Raw genomic sequence first — 22,709 nt, forward strand, 5'->3', positions numbered from 1 at the left:
GTTTAACAGCTTCCCGTCCATCGGAACTTGTGGATCACTTTTCAAGTCAATGTCTTGGCAAAATCTTATCGTTCATGTTTTTAGAATCTTAAAACCCTGTGGAATATGCAATCTTTCGTGATTCAAAGAGACGAAATTTCAATAATCATTGTTCTTGATGATAATTTTTTGTAAAAAGTCGCAGATTTCCTCCAGCATTTTCAAATCTCTCCGCTGATTTTATTCCTAGATCTAGATGGCATTGATTTTATTCCTGAAAATTCTATCGAATGTATGAGATTATTCTTAGATTATTATAAGTAATTACAGAAGAGTGACCGAGTCCGTGTATTTTACCAATTTGTCAAAGTGAAGTGACACGAATACCTTCGGGCAAAAATCGTCGTATTCTCACGACGCGTGATACCGATGGAATCTTGTTTGGAAGCGGTTCTTTCACAATGGTACAACATACCGCAGGTGCGGGTGATGTGAATGTTTCTCGTATCGTGCGCGGGATGATTCAGGGGAACACTTTTTTTCGATTTGAATCCTCGATACGAAGTTTCTTGGAAATTAAAAATGAAATAAAATAGAATAACGAACTGGTCTGAGTGCATTAGCGAGGAACAGACAGACGCTACTGCTTTTTAGGAAATAGCCTGCTCAGTCTGTTGATATATTTTTCCATTATTAAAGACATTAAGCCGCTGCTCGCTGCGCGCGAGGAAGCAAGCAACTCTTTCCATTTTCTTTTTTGTCACGGTGATAAATCAGGCAAAATAAAGAAAGAAGGAGAGGGTGAAAAACGAAAGGAGAAAGATGGTTGAAGATTTTTCCCTCGTACCCTGGGTACGAGAACCGCGAACCGCACGCAATGGCAATTTTCTGTCCTCTCGGAGATAAAAATTTGATTAATTAACAGCCGGCCGTTTGCGGATTCGGGAAAATTGTACGTGATTTTTAAACGACACGTATCAGAAAACATCTGCGGTTGTGTGCCACGCAGCCTATCTCATCGCACCCAACCCTGGCGACCTTCCCGCGTTTATCAATTCTCGGATTTGTGCAGCTTACATTATATTATTTATATCTGTCTACCGCACACCGCGCGTCACACACGTCGTGTATTCTTTTATCTGATAAAGAGCGAGGATAACCATCTCAGTTCCGTACGTAGACATAATTGCACGCGCGGGATGAGCTACGAACTTCTCGAGGTCGTTGACTAATGTTCGAGGGATGATGCAGGTATGAAAGGCAAGGAATGCGCGGCATGTTTTTCGTTTTCTTTTTCTTTCGTCAACTTCTCTCGGACCTTTGCCGAATGAAAATGCGCCGATGGAAAAAGACCTGTAAGATGGAAAGAAAAACGGTGGGATTAAAAATTGTCCAATATGCAAGAAGAGGCACTCGAGATAAAAGACAATCGTCCTGGCATAACGAGCGAGTCGCCGTGGGATCGTCATTAAAAATCCGTAACTTAACTTTAGCGGGAGCGTCAAATCGTTTGTCACTACACCCCCTCTCCCACCCTACCCCAAAGACTCGGGTTTTCGCTTCACTTGGCTCCGTCCATAGTTAATCATCGTAAAAGTCTGTTACTAAAAGCGTTGGTACAAGTTGCGGGTATAAAGAAACGAGTGAAAAATTCTCCGCGAACAAATTACAATCTCTCGTAAGAAAATGTGAAAATGGTCAAGTAGACGGGGCTAAAATATACATATCTATACAAGTGCAAAGAACGGCATTATACAGAGGAAGGGAACGGATGAAAGAAAGGGGCGACGAGGGTTTGGGGAAAGAACAGAGGGAGTGAAAGAATTCCAGATCGGCTCTTCGAGTCGGTAGGTAATATGAAGAAAAAAAAAAAAAAAAAAAAAAATTATAAGAAAACGGAAAAGAAAGAGTAGAAAATCGTCAAGTAGCGCCGTGCTTCTCTCACGAGGATTAAGGGACAGTGATTCTCAACGTTGATTGGTCGTTTGAAAAACAAAAGTACGTCAATCCAGCCTCGGCATAGCGAGAAACTTGAGAACCAATCCCTCGGAGACAATTTCAATTCCCTTCGCCTCTTCTTCTTCTTCTTCTTCTTCTTCGTCTTGTTCTACTTCTTCTGGGCAAGAAAGTCCCGCGCTGGGGCCATAAGATTCTTAAAACTTCTTAGGAGATTTTTCGATTTTAATTACAGTTTTAACATATTTTAATAAAATCGCCTTCGCACTTGCAACCCCTTTCTTTTAATTCCACTCGTCTCGTCTCGTCTCGTCTCTTTTCTCGTCTCACCTCGTCTTTTCTTTTCCTCTCCGTACTTTTCAACCAAGTATCGCGCGATAGATATTTCCAAAAATTTTTCCTCCGATCGATTACGCCAAATTTCGCGACCTCGTTCCCGATCGTCGCGATCAACGCCTTGTTTACAAAACAATCTCGCACTTCCATCGCCTCGTGATCAGATCCCCTTTTCGAATACTTTCCGACCAGACTGTACGCGGTCCGCGCCCAAAGATCTCAACCCTTTTCCCGAGGAATCCACCCGCGCAACACCTGTTCAGGTTAACTAACCCACTGCCGAATTCCCCTAATCATAGGGTTCTTTATATTCTACCTACTTCTTTTAGACTAGAAGCTCACTCTGGGAAACGATACGCGCGTAATTTACCCGAGAGAATTTATACCCTCTCGTCGAGGTAAGAATCGAGAGAAAAAAGAAAAAAGAAAAAAAAAATACGAACAAACAGGAACGGGAACACCGACGACGAAAATGAAAATGAAAACACTAATTTCACAGGGAGAAGCACTATTCAATTCCCTCACTTCCCGTCCACCTCTCCCTACCAATAACCATTAACCACGTTACATTATTATACGTAGTACATGTGTATTTCCTCTGTCGCGTACACGTAAATCGCATTTTGAAATTCAACCCTTAACGTTGCACAAACCAGTCGTAGCATGATAATACAATTTTTCATCTCATTCACCCACCCACCAACGATTTTGTTCGATCGCGCGAACGCCATGAATATGTCGAAATATCGCACCATACATGTATCGTATCCCCGCAACCCGAAATCAACGAATCGATTGGCAATTCGTACCTATCTTCTCAATAATATCCAAGACAACCCCGCGAATTGCCAATCGGCGCTACTCGGCGCAGAGCACAGCATACCAACTAACCCTGGCAGTTCTTCTCGCAGTTCATCACGCACAAAGGCGTGATGCAGATGCACGCCAGAGACATGGGTGGCGGCTTGGCCGGTCGTCCGGGTGGCGGAGTCGGCGGAGGTCTGGCAGGGCTGGTTGGCCCAGGAGGGATGATCGGCGGCGGCGAGGTCAAACCGCACCAGTGTCAGCAGTGTCTTAAGTCCTTCTCGAGCAACCACCAGCTCGTACAACACATCAGGGTTCACACCGGGGAAAAACCGTACAAGTGCAGCTACTGCGATCGGAGGTTTAAACAGCTGAGCCACGTCCAGCAGCACACCAGACTTCATACCGGTGAGTCGGAGAATTCAACGAAGATTTCATCTCGTTATTTTCACCCTCGTTTTTACTCTTTCCCTTGATTTCCTTTGATTTAAACAATTTTTCGCCAACTTCCCCGTATCCGGTAAACGTATCTCGAGTCAACTCCCGCACCGGGTCCGGTAAGTGGAGTCCTTGTAATTGCTACAATTTTTGTTGCTGCTGTTGTTGTTGTTGTTGTTGTTTCGAGCAGCGGAGACGGGGCTGAATGCAAACTCGAAAACGGGGTCGGCCTCAAGAGCCACGGGTCCGGGTCCGCCCTTGGCCGTTGTACCTCGGGAGAAAGAATTTCATTAAAAGATGAGCGTAGTCATTCGGAAGGTATTATCTGCCCCGTAGCTTGAACCGGCCGATCGCTGGTCAGCGGCAGGCTCGGCTCTGCAGCCCTTAAAGAAAAATCTCATTTGCTCAGATTGAAATTTACTTAAGGGTCAAGTCTAATGGTGGTGGGTACGTGTGTATGGTGAAAAAGTGAGGGAGAGAGAAATGGAGAGAGAAGAGGAGGAAAAAAACAGGTATAATGAAATCAGGCGACGCAGCATGGAATGCGAGCAATTTAATTGCAGGAGTTGATATGAACGAGGAGCGGGAGGGAGGGATTGAGGTATCCGCATCGGGCGAGTAAACAAAAATTGGGAAATCACCGCTCGGGTCTTCGACTTCTTATCCACAACGCGGCCAGCCGCTTCTCCCAGTTTCGGGCTTCGCCGAGTCGCGATAAAAGAAAGGCTCGCATTGATTTCGACCCTCCCTTGTAGCAACCGCGAGAGAGCTAGAGAATACCGAATAACTGCCGTTCAACGCACAACCCCTTACATTAATAATCCAGCCACCACTACTGTTTCCCTCGAAGTAGGTGGGCGCATCGGTTCCGTGCTTTATTCACAATCAGACCGTGTACGTACACGTGTAGGTATACAGCGTATGGATACAAGTGTCTTTTCCTCTTTGTATGCGGTTGAAAATATTTCTCATTTAAATTATCGATCGCGATTCTTTCACCTCGTGAGAAATTAATACCTGTTCGCGTTACGAATGAAAAAAAAAAGAACTGCCGTTGAACTACGACGATCAGCGATGGGATGTTAAAACCTGAAAAACAGCTGTTCGAAATCAAAACGACGCACATGGGGATCGAACCTGCGATAAAGTTGAATACATTCTTCTTCAACTCGATCTATACGGCGGATAAGCCGGTAATATGACGAGCCCCGCAACGTTAGGATGAAGTTCCGATAGTAATTGGTAATAATTTGGATCTGCATGCGGGGAAGAGCCAAGTTCCCATCGGCATCATAACGGGTAATTTGTTTAACGGAATTTGCGAAAGCATTAATATACGTATAATATTGGGGAAAATACATGATATTGATAGCCGGTCAATAGCGAGTACTAGACAAATATATATTCGGGTAGTTAACCCCTCTTCGGAAGGGGCGCTGGACCGGGCGACCAATCCCCGAGGCGTTTCTCCCACCACCTAGATCCCGGAAAAAGCCCGCCAATTTTTCGATTACCCGATCGCTCAATAATGCAGCCGAACCACGCACTCCCCTGAAACACGAGCCTCGTACACAGGGCGGGCGTTGGTGAACCTAAATACTCGATGGGGACGCTGCACTATACCCTAAACTCAATGCATGCCACTCGGTATGCGCCGAGGTATTTTGTCAGCGAAAATGTCACCGATGGTTCCTCCGAAAATTTATCGGATACACGGACATTTCTATTTATTCATCCATATTGTTTGTCGTTTTTGCTTTTGAATTTCGCTGGACGATAAATATCCCGACAGATATTCGGACGCGGAATATTTCAGTCGAATGTGTAGAAAAACTTTAACCTTTATTTTTATTTCTTATCATTATTATTTTGCTTCATTTTTTTCTTTTTTTTTTTTTCTTTACTTTAACGAATTACAAGCACTGATCCCCTTGATATTATCGGAATTGGAAATTTTTTTTTTTTTTTATACCGAATCTATTTCTACGGCGTATAAAAAAATTATTCTAAACTCAATAAATTCGCGTATTGAACCGTGTATGGAAAAGTTGCAAGATGTATTTTGAATTATTCAAAAATCACGGGTTCCCCGGTTTCCGCTTCTAATTTTCATCCTACCTATAACCGGATACTTAAAAAACGTCTCACGTCTCGCGGGCGAAATTGACCGGACAATTTTAAAGCCCACTTAATACTGAGAAAAATTGCCGTTTCACCCGAGCATGAATAAAAATTAACCACCTACTCCTGTTAAATTAGTATGTGCAAGCGACTGGAGGACTCGTGGACAAGAAATATATATCCGTATAATATACGGAGAAGTAAAGAATAATGAAAAAATGGCCATTTTTTTTTATCTCCCTCTCTCTCTCTCGCCCACTCTGAATTGCTTGTTTTACTCGATATTTTTATCACCCCCCCCCCCCCCTCCCCCCCATCCATTGCCCCGCGTCTGCCGGTCCGTCCGTCTCGGCCCGTCTTTAATTCGCTAATTTCAACCGGTTAAGAATTCATACAAGGGAATACCAGACGTCTTGGGGAAAAATCAAAGCAAAATGCTAACAACTCTTGGAGACGGGCGTGTCTTTTTGCGCCTTTTATCACAAATGGCGCGGAATTAAAGATTAAACAAAGTGGCAGCTCGAGGAAACTTGTCTTGGCCCCGACGTTCCGAAAACGAAGAATCGGCATATCCGTAACGAAGGAGTTTTAAAAAAAATTTAGGAATGAGAGAACGGGTAGACTTTTGTTGCTGGAACAGAATCTTTTTCTTCTCAGACCGTGCGGCAACCGTGCCCGTGATGATGGCGCGGCGTTCTTTACCGAGACAAAATATTTGTTCCACACACGCGCGCACACGCTCGAAAAAAAGCAAAGAAAAAACGAAAAAATACACAAAGAAAGGATCAAAGGTGAAGTATAGTAGTTGAAAAAAAGTGATTAACCAAAAAACGCCTTATGGCCACCAGGAATTAACCTAGTCATGCTGCATATGCAGGGCGAGTAATATACCGGCGATCGAAAAAGGCCTATTCTAATTTTCTAACCCTTCCGCGGCCTACGCATACGTACACGTACGCATCTACAACGCACCTCGAGTACGGTGTTCGTTTTCTCTTTCTTCTTTTTCATTCTACGGGGGTTCATTTGAATAGCGGACCTTCCCTGTGGGGAGATATGACTACAACTTTTGAGGATCGAGGGTTCCGTTCGCGCAGCGTTGCTTACTTTTTCTATTTTGTTTCTAGTTTTTATAATCTCCCCGTATTCCCCGATCGACACAAGTTGCGGCCTTTGTTTTCAGCTTGGCTCTGACTTTTTTCCATTCTGTCTGTATTATTGTACACTGTCCGCAATAATGCGTCTATACACAGACGACCACACACGCATCTGCATTCTTGTATAAGTACGAGAATAAAACTTTCCGCGAATCTAGTCCACAAATCGTAAGCGTCAGTCGGCTAGCTGTCAGATAGTTGCTACGCAAAGTATGTACGTGTGTTCGTAGACCCGCGTGCGTGCGCGTGCGAGCGTTTGTTTGTATCTATTTTTTTCGTTCACGCTCAATTTATCTTATCTATTTCGCGCTGATAACAACGGCCGAGATGCACAAAATGAATTAACAATGCTTGCCGTTGCAGTCTTGAAAATATCTCAAGTTACGAAAATTATCGAGACGGTATCGCGTTGGGAAAATTTACTTTACCACATTTTTCTTCTCATTCAACTCGCATTATTATTGATGCGCGGTGTTATTCATCGCGCGACATCATCCGACTGCGGTGTAATACCGGTAAAAATATATCTTCGATTAAAGAGGAACGAAGAAGGCAAAAAAAACGAACGAAGGGAAGAGAGAAAATCTGCCCTCGAGGCTCTCGGACGTCCAAGTCTACGCAGCACTGACTTACTTTTCAACCCTTTGCTCGAACTTCCCTTTCCCCCCGAGAAGAGAGAGGGAGGAGAAAAAAAAATCTCACCCCTGCAATATCGCAGGCACTCGCTAACTTTTTTATGAGTTTTAGATACCCCGCTGCTGCTGCTGCTGCTGCTGCACTCTCTGTTTATAAATTGATGTATATTACACTCCGTGTATTTGTTAGAATTTTTTTACTTTCTCCCTCGTGAAACGTGACACAGCGCGCTGCTTTGCGTGAAAAGAAATAATTCGTTATCGCGATTACTCTGCTTTTTTCTCCACCAGCGGTAAATAAGTTGCTCGTTACTTTCGCAGCGCGCGATTCTCGACGCGATGCGCGTGCATCTCACGGGTTAATAAAGATCTGCGAAAAAAAAAGTGTCTAGAAAGACGATCGCACGTTAAACGAGAAAAACGCAGGCATGCTCTCTCCCCGATTTATCTGTCGGAGATACGTACAGGATTGAAAACCGGCTGCAAAAGTGGTTCAGGGGTTAAATAATATTGAGCACACTGGCGCACAATAAAATATAGATTTCCATCTATTCGAGAGGACTTTCTACGAACGGCGTGTGTGGGAGTCAAGACGGGCCTCTCTCAAGACGCCATACGGTATACGGGCCGTGTACTTATTCCACGGACGAACGGACGCATCTACGTACACACGCACACACAGACGCAACTCGCATACCCTGAGGTATATTAAACGGGGAGCTTAACCCATCGAATACGCCGAGTTATTTCGTGGTATGCGTGCGGGTATGCGCCGCATGCGATTGCTCGGACACTCCGCGGGTCGACTCGATGCTACTCCATACGGCCGCGATAAAAGAAGAGGAAGAGGAAGAATAAGGAGGGCGGCAAGGGTGAAAAAAGACACCGTTCGCGGTACTATTTTACTCGCCTGTAATTACCACCTTGCTCTCAGGCCTCGAGTATATATATATATATATAAAGCACCTCGCGCGTTAGAGAACCGTTCGATTTACCTGGCCAATTTTAACCCGAAACTTGTCTGCGGTACCGACAACCTTGGAAGTTGAAACGAATAACATCTGGCTTCTCCGAAGCTGCTATGACCGATTATATTCGCAGCATTTCTGTTTCACGTGCCGAGGAAAGAAATCGGAGACGTTAATCTGATTCTAATTCTTTTACATACTTACGGGGGTCTCATTATTCGGCACGAAGAAAAAACGTTGAACCTCTGTTGTTGAGAATGGTGAACAGTGAAGTGCGGTTTGCTTCCGTTGAAGCATAAAAACAGTCCGAGAAAGTTTGAATTTTTTGGCAAGCCGCGAGAAAAGAATTTCATTGAGACAGACATGCCTGTATTTTCCCCGTTCGATGATGTAGACAACTCTTACCGATCCCCTCGCATTCGAGGTCGGCTTAGGGCCGAGTTCGGTCGTGTCGAGTACTCGGCTTAGTTTAGTTAGTGATAGTAGGAAGAGGCAGATACTATACCCTAGATTCCACCGCAAGATCTCATATCGAGGCACGCACAGCACTGTTTTACCGTTACACAAACTCGCTCGGCTGCGGCCATTCTGCAGAGATGATAAAAATACCCCATAACATTAGCCTCGAGGATTAGAACGCCAGAAACTATCGCTCTTGTGTGTTGTATGGACGTATATACATATTATTGCAATGCTCAAAATGCCGCGAATTTCTTATAGAAGCTTGTTTCGTCGAAGCTGCTTAGGTACGTAATGGAAATCAACGCGGGGTGAACTCCTATCAAGCTTCGAGGCTTTCTCTGTTGTTTTTTTTTTCATTCCTCTAGCAGATCGAATCAAGTGACAGCTCGACGACTGAATTAATCGAGATCCACGTTATCGGGGTTTGCCGTAGGAGAAAGTAATCGTTAATGATTGCTCATCGCTTCTTTACGGACATACTCGTGATAGAAGCTTTTGAAGAAAAGATCTTCCTCTGGTTAAAACTGCCGTTGATAATATAATCACCTACGGTGGACGTCGGATAGACAGAAAAGAAATCGATTCGGGAACGTCGAGTTGTTCGCGTTCTGCTGTAGAAGCGGGCAGTAAAGGATTTCAACAATCTAAGGGGTAGAAAATGGGGCGGAGAGAGTAACCCGTCCATTTAACATCCCGGCATATCAAAGCATGCACCGGCAAACAAATGACTCGTGAGGAGGTGAAATCATAAAAATATGAGTTGCCGGTACAAGCGCGGAATAACGCCGGTGCCGAGGAACATTCATTCTGAGACATTAATTTTTACCCCTTTTCCTCGACAAGTAGGGCCTCTGCCTAATGACCCGGGGTTGGCGCTCGCCTGGTTTTTCCTTTCCACTCCTCTTCGAGATTTTGCCGCAAAGTGCACGTTAAGTGCGCGGCATTTAAAAGAACGGCGAAGCGAGCCGGGAATCGGTCCTGCAGGCGTCGTCGTCGGGCGAATTGTCTTTGACGCTCGCGAAACAAGCTTCGCAATTATATGAAACGTCGTCGTCTCCTCACAAATTGCCTTTGCTCCTTTTCTTCAAATATTTATAATGTTTGGCTTGGCGCGGTGGGAAACTTTTTCGAAAAAGGATTTTCCGTTTCGTAGCAAAACAACCAGATTACTTCTCTTTCGCTCTCATGTTTTTTTTCTTTTTTATTTTTTTTCCCTATCTTTTCTTTTCAACTTCTGTTGCTGCTCTTCCTTTTTTCTCATCGTCTTTCCCTTCCCTTCTTTGGACAAAAGAGTTACCCGCACAATGGGCAAGACTCTTCAGGAATCGGGAATAAATTACAGTTGACATCAAGAAAAATGATCGCCCTGCGAAGTAGGGCTTGCTAACGATCCGGAAACATTCGAATGTCTGACTACTTTGTCCCAATTTAAAAGTGCTCGCCGCGGTGTGAGAGAGAAAGATAGTCGGCTCCGATTCCAGCTCACTTGTTACAACCTTAAACCTACCTACATCCTCTTGGTGTAACGGAAACCCTATAACTTATACGTACCTATACGCGACGGATTCGTGTCGCCAGATTCATGAACGCCGTTGTCGGCTATAAGATACGTACGTTGGTTAGCAAACGGTCGTCGTCATCGTCATCGTCATCGTCATCGCCGTTTCCCTTCAGCAGGAAAAGTTTTAATAACCGAAAGGCTCTCCCGGGAACGAAAGGGGTGATCGATCGATCGATCGATCGGTTAAAAGAAAGTCAACGGAATAAAATAAAAGTAAAAAGTTCATCGCCCTTTTAGGGAAGGGTTAGCACCGGTTAGCCGGTTCTCATAGGCCGGGTCAGCGACCGTGCCCTTTGGGCAAAAAACGGCTCGGATAAAAGGTAAAAAGTTTGGGCAGGGCACAGGGCAGGTGGAAGGAAAGACCATATGCCGAAGTTCGAGTCCACCCGCGCCTCTCTCCTGCCAGCCTCGTACGTCCGTCCCGTGCCTCGTTCTGCCCTGCCACTCCCCCGCCACTCTGAATTAATTGTAACTTATCCCGTGGCGCATGCATGTGTCCGAGGAAGAACGAGGGCCCGAATGATTCGGGGAGAAACGAGCGCCGCGGAGGCAGGATCCTTCGAGACGAGCGCGAGTCCTCCCGTAATCGAGCGCGATCAGACCCGGACCGTAAAAACCCGAATGCTCGAATTTTATCCAACGTGTTCCGGTTCACGACCAGATTCCAGGGCCAAGGAACGAGCCCGAAAATCGGTTCGTCATCCGGTGAACCTGCGGTGTTCGTTCCTTTTTCCTCATTACCGCAGGAACAAAGAAACGAGAATCGAACTCATCCGATGCATCCGTGGTATCTACCCTACATGTTCACCCTGCGCTACAGCCTGGCGGTTGCCACCGTCGGGAAATCATTTTGCGAACAGGATCGAACCGCGTGCACTGCACTGCCTACCTACCCTTGTCCGGTGCACCGTTCCACCCCGGCAGCACTCACGGCCTCCGCCAACCCCTTCAATTTTCGGACTGTACCTTCGCGATCGAAAGCTTGACCCACGGACGGGTCATTGCAGCGGATGATTACCGGGTTTTTAAAGAGGATTGGATCCTTCGTGACCCGCGCGTTGATTGCCCAGCCGATCGTGATAGGTTGTAAAATTTCAAGCCTGGAACGAGATTTTTCCCGGATTTTCTCGGCGCCAGCCGAGACTTTGGAAACTGAATTTTCCTCGAGCAGCCGCGAAATCTTCCTGAAATACTCCTTTCGACGCAATGCGATCCGGGCGAATGTCAAGGAGTTGTCAACCCCTCGAATAAACCGCGATCGACGCCAAAGCTGGGCCGAATTTCAGCAGAGGTAGTCCTGCAGACTACTGATGATGACTGTACAGCGCAATATCGGGCCACCCCGGTGCACGCAGGCACACGTTCATGAAATTTCGCACCGCGTACACGGCTTGCATCCAGGGGGGTAGAAATCATTAAATGGGCGTGGCGTACTCGTGGTTGCCCGGATGACGGTCACGTGAACCAACATGGCCGTCCAGCCTCACCTCTTTGCAACAGTCATTTGTTATCAGCCATTTTATTTTCATCATTTCCATGCATGCGTTAAACTCGCAACGGTTTATAGGTACTCTCTGCCCGCTGCACCGGTTGCGACCGGGATCATCCGCATGCTCTGCCCGGGATCAGTACTTGCGTCAGACACACCCGTTGCTGTAGCTATACAGCCGGCGTCACTGGTATCAAATATCAAAAACAGATTTCATATGGCAAAATGTCGCTTTCTCGCGCCGTTCGCTCATCTCGAAGGCCGTTATACGCACCCCTGTGCGTGTACGAAAACGTGGACTCGAAAGTTTCGAAGTGCTCGGAACCAATGGAAAAAAGTCTCGTCAAAGTCGGACGAATCGGATATGGCGATGCGTCAAAGCCGTTGATGATGGTGCACGGTCTCCGGCTATCAGGGCGGAGCGCCAATGGGCGAGTTTAATGATTTCAGACCCGTATTTTCAGGATAGTCGGACGACGAGGCGTGCAGGGCGTAAATTTTCTAGTGTCATGTCGGGCCAGTGGTAGTCTCTCTGTTTCGTTATAGTTAGTTAGTTAGTTAGTTAGTTCGTTCGTTGGTTCATTCGTTCGTTCGTTCGTTGACCGAATGCATTATACATGGATTGCAGGGGACATTAATTTTCTGCCTTTGGCATGGACGTGTAGGCTAGCCGCCGGGCCCCACTCGGCGAAGAAGTATGCACGCTCCGTCCGTACTTGCACCGCCGGTGTGATACGTCCGCGGAATGGAAAGGGGCGAATCGAGACGAAAGTATCGTTGCACACGCATCGTATCGACGCGTCGAGGCAGGGATGCGACCAGGGATTTCCCCCGATTCGACGAAATTACACGTAACGATTAGCGGTGACTTTTTTACCCACCGAGCTAATTATAATCCTCGAATTGAATCACCGCGCAATATTTCGATTCTTCTTATCAACCCACCCATGATTTCTTTGCTACGCTTTGTCTGGGCGGGAGTGAATCTTTTATGAAACCAAATGCGTCGCGGGTCACCGATTTCGTCAGACTTCTTTATACGAATATTAATTCTTGACTTCGACAAAAGAAAGAAGTATCCGCCGAGAAGCAAGGGTTGCGTTCCCAGGTTTCTCCCCACGGTCGTAGCGTCGCCCCTGCACCGTAGCGGCACCGCCCCGATCTCTTTACTTCCGGCACGCAAGATGTAGAATTTTATAATTACACATCTTTATCTTCGCCCGCCAATTATCGAAGGGAAACCATTAGGTGGATGGATGGAAGTAAAGGAGGAAGAGGAGAACGTTGAGGAAAAATTTTGTCTCGTGTCTTGGAAGTTCTTGCTCACGCATCCGACACTTTTAAAATTATCTCGGACCTCAACGGCTTCTTTAAATCTCCCTTTTTTTTCGTTTCTCGATAAGGACACTTTTGATGTTTGACACTACCCGATGCTGGCCTCGCGCTCCTACCAGAGACACTAAAGGTATATTCAGACTCGTTTACCGGGTCGACGCCACCTGCGTCAGGTTTATACGTACGATTCAGCTGTATCAGGGAGAATGACGTACGCGCGTATGTAAATACAGGTAAATATGTATACGCCTACACAGATACATACCCGGTACCTACCGTATCAAATTTTGTCTCGATACTTCCATCGGTTCGAGGCGTTGCAGCCTACCTTGTGTGATAAATATTTGAAAGTGAAATTGAGTTAACAATAAGCATCCATCCCTCCTCGCCCTTTTTCATGGTCACAATTAATTCGATTTTAATTGCTTAGGAAAGAAAACAGTAGTCGATACCTTGTACGTTCGGCCATGATACGTACACCCTGGGTAAGCTGCACGCATTAACGACCGTACCTACGTCTGCGGGACAGAAAGGTGGTAACATCCGGCTTTGGAAAGTCACGAATGCCAGAAACTTGGAAGCATACACGGTCACATGCGTACCGACTTGCTCTGTAGATAAATAAATAATTATCTTCGCTGCCCTCTTGAGTTCCGTAGCACTTATCGGTCTCTATACAAGCGCATGCACGAGTATGATATACACATCAGCTATTCTTTATGGTTGTGTCCGTGTAGCGGCGATGAAAGTAACGAATAATTGGCTATCCGAGGAGTGGTAATAAACTTAAAATAATAACAACGACAACAACAACAATAATGCTAATAACAACGATGATTATTGTTGTTATCGTTATTATTATTACCATCGCTATTATTATTATTATTATTATTATTAATAACAGTGTCATTACTTCTTTACCGGCCCGCGGAACGTTGTAGGTGGATACCTTATATTGCGGCAACGCGAAGCCTCCGCAGCTTGACTTTGTGCGTTGAAAACTAATTTCTCGTTTGATTCAATTTTTTCAATCGCGTCTGCAACAGCGTCAATTATCGGAAAAGTGTGCCACGGTTCGAGAATCATTCGATGCAGGGTACCAGGGCAAGGCTGATACCGCGTGCAATACTTTGTAAATGTGATAAGAAATGCTTGTCTCTGTGTTTTTGTTTTTCCTCTTTTTTTCATGAGTCTTTTTTTTTCTTAACGCCGACACAATTACGTGGGTAAATAAGAAAACGATTGGGTATGGATGAGCGAAAGAATTACAATTATACATCGATAACACGCGTGGGTGAAGAAAAAGTTATCTTCAATTATATACTTACGCGGCAGATCGTTGCAACGGAACGAGACTTGATCAACTCTGACGGTTAAATATTAGTAAAAGCGTGTACGAAAAATTGTCGCAATTTCGTTCGTTAATAAAACAAACCTTACGAGGTGGAGAAATGCCAGCCTTAATCGATACGATGAGAGATTGAAGAGGAAGAAAAAGAGCTCGGGCAATGCGTAGGTTTACTTGTGACAGGTACTCGATGTAGGTGCCTGTCCCTAAATTTAACGCGTACTCTGTGCAGTTTATAATAAAATAAGACGCGAACCCCCGTAGCAGTTGGCGGCGAGAATTATTTCAAGCGAATAAAAATCATTCCAGCCGATGCCGAATTGACAGTCACAAGGCTAATCGAATCTCCTTGGATCTCGATAAAGTTGATTAATAAATAACTAATCGGTACCTGGTCAGGCAGAGCAAAGGGGGTAAACTCTGCAGTCGCTTGACGCTTAAGCGTAAGCTTAAAGCGAGATTCGGATGCTGGTCTAGAAGGGGTGGAGTTGGGGGTAGGGGGGATGGAGCTTGAGAGTTTGAAGGCACCCCCGACGATCCGATGAAATTAAAGTAAAATAAGAGAAAGAGGGGGATAAAAAAAATAAGGAGAGATAAAATGCGGCCGGTGGTGCTGCCTTGATGCCTACAGTAGTCGAAGTTATTTTTATTAAATCAAACGTTGGAATTCTCCGATGGGTCGGTGATTGAATAAAAGATGAATTGATTGGAACAAAACGCGTGGGGATAGGGAAAGTAAGCGGAAAGAAGACGAAGAGGGAAAGAAAAAAAAAGGGCATAGCCTCGTAGAACGTCGATGATGTTAATAAAGGATAAATCAACGAGTCGGAATCGCTTACGCCGGGAATAAAAATAGCCTGGCATGGAATATTGTTACCGTTTTACATACCTTTATTGAAATTTTCATCCTTAATTCTCCGGCGAGTTTAACATAATATCGTAAACTGTGATCAAGCAGCTGTTTGAAGAGAAGAAAAAATTGCGATACTCGCAGAACAAAAGCCTTGATCGAGATTCTTTGCATCAAACGATGCCAATTTTCTCTGCTGAATAAACTGCCCTTGACTTTTGTTTTCTACAGTCCAAACACCCTCGCGGGTTTAATCGCTACCCAACTGTCAACCAGACGCTATCTATAGGTTAAATTATTCGCGAGGGGGATATTCAGGTTGTCGTCAAGTCCGTAGCATATACGGTTCTGCAAAATGAAATGAAACAACAACAACAATATGCGAACAACAATTTTCGAACCTTGCCTGAATTTACCGTTACTTACATTCGCTACGTCCTACTGCAAATAAGGTGAATCTGTATCATTCGGGTATGCAATTGTTATTGAAGGCACAGGTTTAATTGTTTAAAATGGTGTGAGGAAAATAAGAAACGTCAAAATTGTGATAAAAAGGGAGATATAATTTCCACGGTCATTGGTTTGGGACGTTTTTTTTTTTCGCACGGTTGCGGTCAGTAATTATGTTGAAGTTTTGCAATTTTCTGCTCGGGGTATTCTTTTCCCCTTCCGAAGTTTATTATTTTTGCGATTTGTCCAGGAGAGCGACCGTACAAATGCCACCTTCCAGAATGCGGCCGAGCCTTCATTCAACTCTCGAACCTGCAGCAGCATCTTCGGAATCATGACGCTCAGGTGGAGCGTGCCAAGAATCGACCCTTTCACTGCACCATCTGCGGAAAGGGATTCGCCACGGAGTCAAGCCTGAGGACCCACACGTCCAAGGTCAGTCATGTATGTACCAAATCCGACGTCCGTCATTCTACTACGTTATATTCGACACACTTCTCACTCTATATTTAATCTAATTATACTAAAACGAGCGTTAATACGTGCATTGTATTATACATACACGTATGATAATACCTGCATTGTATATTACATCGAATAATTCGCGCAAACTAACAAAGGTGGCGGGTCGTTTTTTACATCCACCATGCATTGTCGCTTCTCCTCTAATATCCACGGAATTTTCACGGTGCACCCTCAACAGGGATTAAAATTCGACAACGTCTGTACGCGTGCCGTTGAAAACCACGGATTCCACAGCTTTCGGTCCCTGAAATCACTCGGTTTTCAGACTTCCGGCCCGCTCTAGTTCCCGTTAGCCGTTGCTGGTCACCAGTACGGTGAAAACTAAAGAAAACTATAAAAATCGATTAAACACGTTAAAGAATATCGCGTGAAAGAATACGAGGGGGCAAAAATTCTCTCGTGGTTCGAGGTCTGAACAGACTCGCATTTGTGCGTGACCTAAAAAATACAACGTTACAAGTTGAATACTTAACGGACTTGTAGCCGCGCTTCACGGTGCAGGCTGCATTCCCGGAGATCGGATGGGAAGAAAAAATGTTGGGTTCAAGTAAAAAAAATACCCTCGTGAGTGATCAGAGAGCTGCCGGTGTGCATTGTGGGTAGCCGGTAGGAATCTCCTAATCAAATTCACCCCTCTAACAATGCCCGACGACCGGATCTTCTTCTCAGACGAAACGTTTTTTTTCCTCGCCCATAGACCGTTTCTGTATCTCTGATTTTCTCATACTGTATGCGAGACGAGAAAGAAACGTGAGAAGACATCTGGTCGACCCTTGTCTTCTCACGAAATAATACCTCGAATCGATTGCGATATCTTTGGGATATTGTTAATCCGATAGTTTCGAGTGGCGAACTTTGGGATTCGATTTTAACTTCTGATAAAAATCTTCCGGGTATGATTTGCCTATTTTTTTTTCGTGTAAGATTGCAGAGCTTCCGGCGTTGAGAGCGAAAAAAAAAAAAAAAAAAACTACGCGCCTCTAATTACGGTCTAAATTTCACGTGTAAAATAACCGCCCTCGAACACAGCCGTTTGATCAGCTAATGTATCTGCAAAGTTAATCCCCGCGTTATTAACAAAGGTAATAAATATCAGGTTTTTAACATTTTAACACCCTCCTTGTCTATACATACTCGACAAGATCCCCTAATTAAAACTTAATCCGCGGTTAAGCTTTGGCTTAATTTTCGAAATAAAATATCAATATGAAAACAGAGAGGCGGTGAAAAAAATCCACATCGTCTTTTTCACCGATAAATCTCGCACGTAATCTCCTCGGAGACTGCCGACCCGTTTCTCTCTTTCTCTCTCTCTCTCTCTCCCTCTCTCCCTCTCTCTGTTTTTGTCAATCTCTCTCTCTCTCTCTCTTTCTCTCTTTGACAGTTTCCGGCGCCAAGTTGAAATTTAAAAAAAAACTGAATCTCTTCCGGTTAATTTCGAGAAGTGTCCTAAATTATGGTAACAGCGTAGCGTTCTTACCGATCGAGCATCCGTCGAGCAATGTTAATTAGTCCGGTGAGTCCTGCATGTTCATTGTCCGATGCGAACGGAGGTCCCGTCGGAGACGTTGTCGGACATGTTCGTGAGCTCCTCGTCTTCCTGGGGGACGAAGGGAGAGCCGAAGCAGCAGTCGCATGACCAGGAAGGCGGCAGTCTCTAAGCTAGGTTAATTCATACCGTTAACGAGGTTAACGGTAAGAGAGACATCTCTTACCAACTTAAGCTTTAAAGCTTAAAAATAACCACCTCGCGCAAAAATATATATATAATATGTACAAGGATAATTAAGACGCTCGGAGATGAAACTCCGGGGGATGAAATAAAACGAGACAAACGGGAAAACAGCCCATCTAGCTTGCTAATCGAATTTTCTCCCAGAGATTTCTTGAAATTGTTTTCACTAGTCGCTCGTCCTTAAGGAATATCCATCCTCTCCTCGTTCGCCATGCCGGCCTCTTCTTATCGCACCTTCGGACCGAAGATTACGTAACGTAGTAAAATTTTTCGTACAAGCTATCTAATTTTTTCACTTTCCCGTGCAATACTAGTGAGAGGGAGAGAAAGATAGAGAGAGAGCAGAAGAGTGGAAGAATCGGAATCAGCTCCGGCTGATACAATTACACGATAAACGAATTTTTTAGAGAATTTATTACACCCTCCGAACGACTGATGAATTTCATGCCCTCTTCCCGTTTTTTTTTTTTTTGCTCGTATCTTCGTTTTCCTTTTCTTCGAGGGAAAAATTTCGTCAACTTTTGCTTCTGTCGCGGGATATGAGAATTCGTGAAATACTGAAAAGTGAAGCGAACGTCGAAATGAAAAATAGAAATAAGAAAAAAAATAAATAAATATTGCGCGGACCAGTGCGTGCTAGTTAAGCATTATCATGTAAGAAGAGAAATTCACCTGCCCAGCAGCTAGCTATATAACAAACGAACACAATATTGTAATAGGCAAGAAATAACCGTTCTGTATGTATACACGGTGTATCTATCCACGGCGCTGGTGTTTTACCCAGTTTTATACAGCGTATCCCTTCTATTTATCTACAGTTTAGCCAATACAAGGGTTGAATGCCGTGCAACACGATATCTCCTTCCATCCTCCGGCTCCTACCGATTTCACCCTCGCCTATACCTGCAGCCTAGGCCACTTTCCACCCACCCTACGTCACCCCTTTTCTTAATTGCCCCTCCGCCGCTGCAGCGCTACTTGGTAAAAACTCGTTAACCATTGGATTTATTTCCCTTATTAATTTCCTAGCATTGACGTATCGTCCTGTTTAGACGCAACGTCTGAACCCGTCGGTCGTGTGTATATTTAGACAACCCCGCGTGCGCAGGCATTAACATTTCTCCCCTTTTTTTTTCAATTTTAACTTCGCGAATTAAACGAACGCGACTCGCTTCGATTTAATTCTTACCATTCCATTTCGTTTTTCGGCGTTATTGCGAACCGTTTGAATAATCGAAAAGCCAATTAAATAAAACATTGTGCATCGTTTTGTACAATTGCTAAATGGACTTTTTTCGCATTTCATTTTGGAACAAAATACGTATTTAAACTACGTTCCACGTTTCCAAATTTATTTAATTTAATGGAGTATCAATTTACGGCTAAACGATCGACCTGCGAGCTGATTGGTAAATTTGATTATAGAATCTGGCCAATTTTGACGTAACTAAATCAAATTAATCGATTTTCTGTACTTTTCATTACAACGAATAAATTCTTGACCGTGATCGGATCTTTTCTAAAAAAAAAAATCAAATCAAAACATGGACGTAGTTTTTTTTTCCACAAGTGTCGTAAGGCCCGGTTTGCAATTAAACTGGTTTTTCCCCGTAAACATCGACTTTTGGCGAATATCCAAACGGACATTCTTTGTCTCTTTTCGGTTTTAAAATAGATATCTGGGACGCCTTTAAGACTGCATTCATAAATAAATGTTCTTCGTTAGAAGCTAGTCAAGCAGCGCATTGCACACGCACGTATATACCGTCACACATATGTATACGCGTATATTTAGGTATATATATCTATGTATATATATATATAGGTATATGAAACGGTATCTAATTGAAACAAATGAACTCTCTGTTCAAGCCTGCGTTCGGAACCCCACCCTCTTTTTCTTATGCATCACAGTACGTCATTACAATCATCACCATCGCCGATATACTCAACTCAATACAGGGACCGAAGCACCTCTCTCTCTCTCCCCCTCTCTCACTGCCTTTGCCCTCTTCATCGCACAAATGTTCATCCGTACAAGGTTTTTTTTCATCGCTCCGCCCTGAGTTTTTATACGGAGATTGAAAAGGGGACCACCCTTACGGTTACACGGTGTGCAATCAAATCATTTGTACCGATTCTTACGCTGGGGTGGGATTTTCCATTGTCGATGAATTTTTTTTTCACCCCCCCCCCCCCCCTCCCCCTCCGCCGTGCCCCGCGGTACCCGCCCGTCATTATTACTAGCGCTACGTCACGAACCGGATCGCCTATTGGCAAAACACGTTCCCTTCCGCATCGTGGGTCGCATTTTTTCCTTCATTTTTTTACCACGCACTCCTCTCGTTCCACCTTTTTCCATTCGCACCTCTCTTTCTCTCTCTTATATTCGAGGTGTTGATTAAATGCCTATTATTCGAGGATTACGAGGCGTTATTCTTGTTGTAACATTCCCAGTTGTCAGCTTCGCTCGCCCTCCAGGTCGCTTAGACTGTGGTTCATTTTTTTTTTTGCCATAGTTAGGTTTAAATTCCAACGAGCTAGCTAAGGCGGATTGGCACGCTTGAAAAGTACAACTTCAATTGTACTCGGTGATAGATCCGTTACATTCTTCTCCTCTGTTTTCCAACTCGTTCGTATACATAATACTCGCTCGCGCGTAGAAGCGCTATGTGTTCGGATGGAAAAAATAACGCAAAAACGAAATGACGATTTTCTTTGTTCGCGGACGATCAACGACCCATGGTCAGGCGGAGGCTGCAGCGGCATTACTCTCCAAGTATATAACCCGCGCAGTACGAAGCAACGAGGTATTACGAAGGTTGTCTGTCTGCCGCACACCGCGGGCGGCCTCGACGTCGTGAGAAAAAAAATAAGAAGAAGAAGAAGAAGAAGAAGAAGTGGGGGAGGAGGGAGGAGGAGGAGGAGGAGGAGGAAGAGAGAAAAAAATCAAAAAGAAAGAAGATAAAAAGATAAAAACCGCACCAAGGAGGGACAAGGAGAAGTAAGAATTGAAAAAATCGCATGAGAGGGAACGAGAAGTGCATCGAGCTGCAAGAGCGCCGAGAAAAATTGCACACGCTGCACGCGGCGAGACCTTCGGCCTAACGCAATCTCCTCGTGCCCATCACGAAAACCCGTTTTTAATTTTCTTCTCCTCCTTCGCCCCGCGGAGCTCGGCGTGTTTTCCTTATTCGACTCGTCCGAAACATCTTCCGCCTTGCCTATCCCTCCGCGGGTTGCGGAATCGCGTGCGTTTTGACGAATTCGCATCAGCCGTCGTTGTCCCGGTGCCGCGAGGGTCCTGCCGGGCGGGCGAATCGCCGGTGTAATAATTCGTTTACTCGACCGGCGGCCGCTAATTTCTCGGGATACGGAAAAGGGCAGGAAATTCGAGTTTACGGTCGCGGGTGAAATTTCGGAAAATCGGAGGCCGGAGGTGTCGAGTTCGGGTGTTTGACGGGCGGGAACGCGGCACACCTACGAACTTGTCTAGTCGTACGTGCGTGTAACTCGCACGAAGGCGATTCGGTGTTGATCCAAACAAAATGGCTACTCGCTGCCCGACGTCACGCATGGCTACGCTAGTACTCACACCCACTTCCTACTCCATGCCACTCCCTGCTAGGAGTCTAGGGATACACCGCACACGCGGCACGGAAGAGAGTCGCAGATGGTTTAATTGCAGGAAAAGAGTTTTCCCGCTCCCAGAATCAACGGGGATGAGAGAAAGAGAGAGAGAGAGAGAGAGACTGGGCACGTGCCCGTTTTCTTTCCGACAAATCGAAAATCATCAGGGCTGATCGCGAGGGGCGATGGTTGCTTCGGCACGAGGCACGCACCCATCCACCCTGGGCTGAAAAGCAAATCAAAAGTTTCTCGGCTTGGTAATAATAGCCAAGGTTGTATACCGATAGGTCAACCCTGTCACGAACCCTGACGGGTTCTTCGGGAGGCATTTCTTAAAGGAGTTTACTTTCGGGGAGGATCTATCGCGGTAACATTACCTTTTTACTCGGTCATGTAACTGCATACCTTCGGGCAAGTCTAGCATGCAGAAACACTTATTCCAACGATAAGTATAACGTCCTACGCTACAGCTGCGGGATGACGGAATAAGGATCAAAGACAAAGGCAAAGGCAAAGGCCTTCCAACTTGTAAACATCATTTAAATCTTAGGGGCTTCTTCTCTCATTAGGATAATGTCCAGGCTGCACTCGATTATGCACGCCAATTGTTCAATAGTTCGATTTACAATGCCGCAAGGAGAGGGATGAAATTATTGGCTTGTTATGCTCCTTCTACTAACTCGATTCAACTGTTTATGATAATGCGTAAAGAGCATCGATTCTTTCGTTTAACAAACATGAAGTTAAAGTTTCATACTTAGTTTGTATAGATAATTATTCTGAGGCCTTCACGATTCGTTGAAACGGTTATCAAAAAACACGGTCTTTATTTAAGCACGATTTGCCATCAACTTTTCACTAGAAAATCTTATGCAATACATTCGTCGACAAAAATTTGGTCAATCTCTGAAATAATTGATCCACAGGTCA

General features: G+C 44.9%; 1 protein-coding gene across 5 annotated transcripts in view; it reads left to right on the forward strand.

Moving 5' to 3' along the window:
• Positions 1-22,709, forward strand: part of LOC124185413 (zinc finger protein 853-like) — a 64,307-nt gene that overhangs the window by 20,516 nt on the left and 21,082 nt on the right. For 3 of the 5 annotated variants that reach the window (XM_046576171.1, XM_046576173.1, XM_046576174.1), the window contains exons 3-4: positions 3,171-3,483; positions 16,140-16,333. In XM_046576171.1, coding sequence (XP_046432127.1) covers positions 3,171-3,483; positions 16,140-16,333 — 507 coding nt within the window. The remainder of the gene's footprint in view (positions 1-3,170; positions 3,484-16,139; positions 16,334-22,709) is intronic. The other 2 variants (XM_046576172.1, XM_046576175.1) reach the window with 1 other exon arrangement.

Source organism: Neodiprion fabricii, chromosome 6, assembly GCF_021155785.1.
Source record: "Neodiprion fabricii isolate iyNeoFabr1 chromosome 6, iyNeoFabr1.1, whole genome shotgun sequence".
NCBI classification, from domain to species: domain Eukaryota; kingdom Metazoa; phylum Arthropoda; class Insecta; order Hymenoptera; family Diprionidae; genus Neodiprion; species Neodiprion fabricii.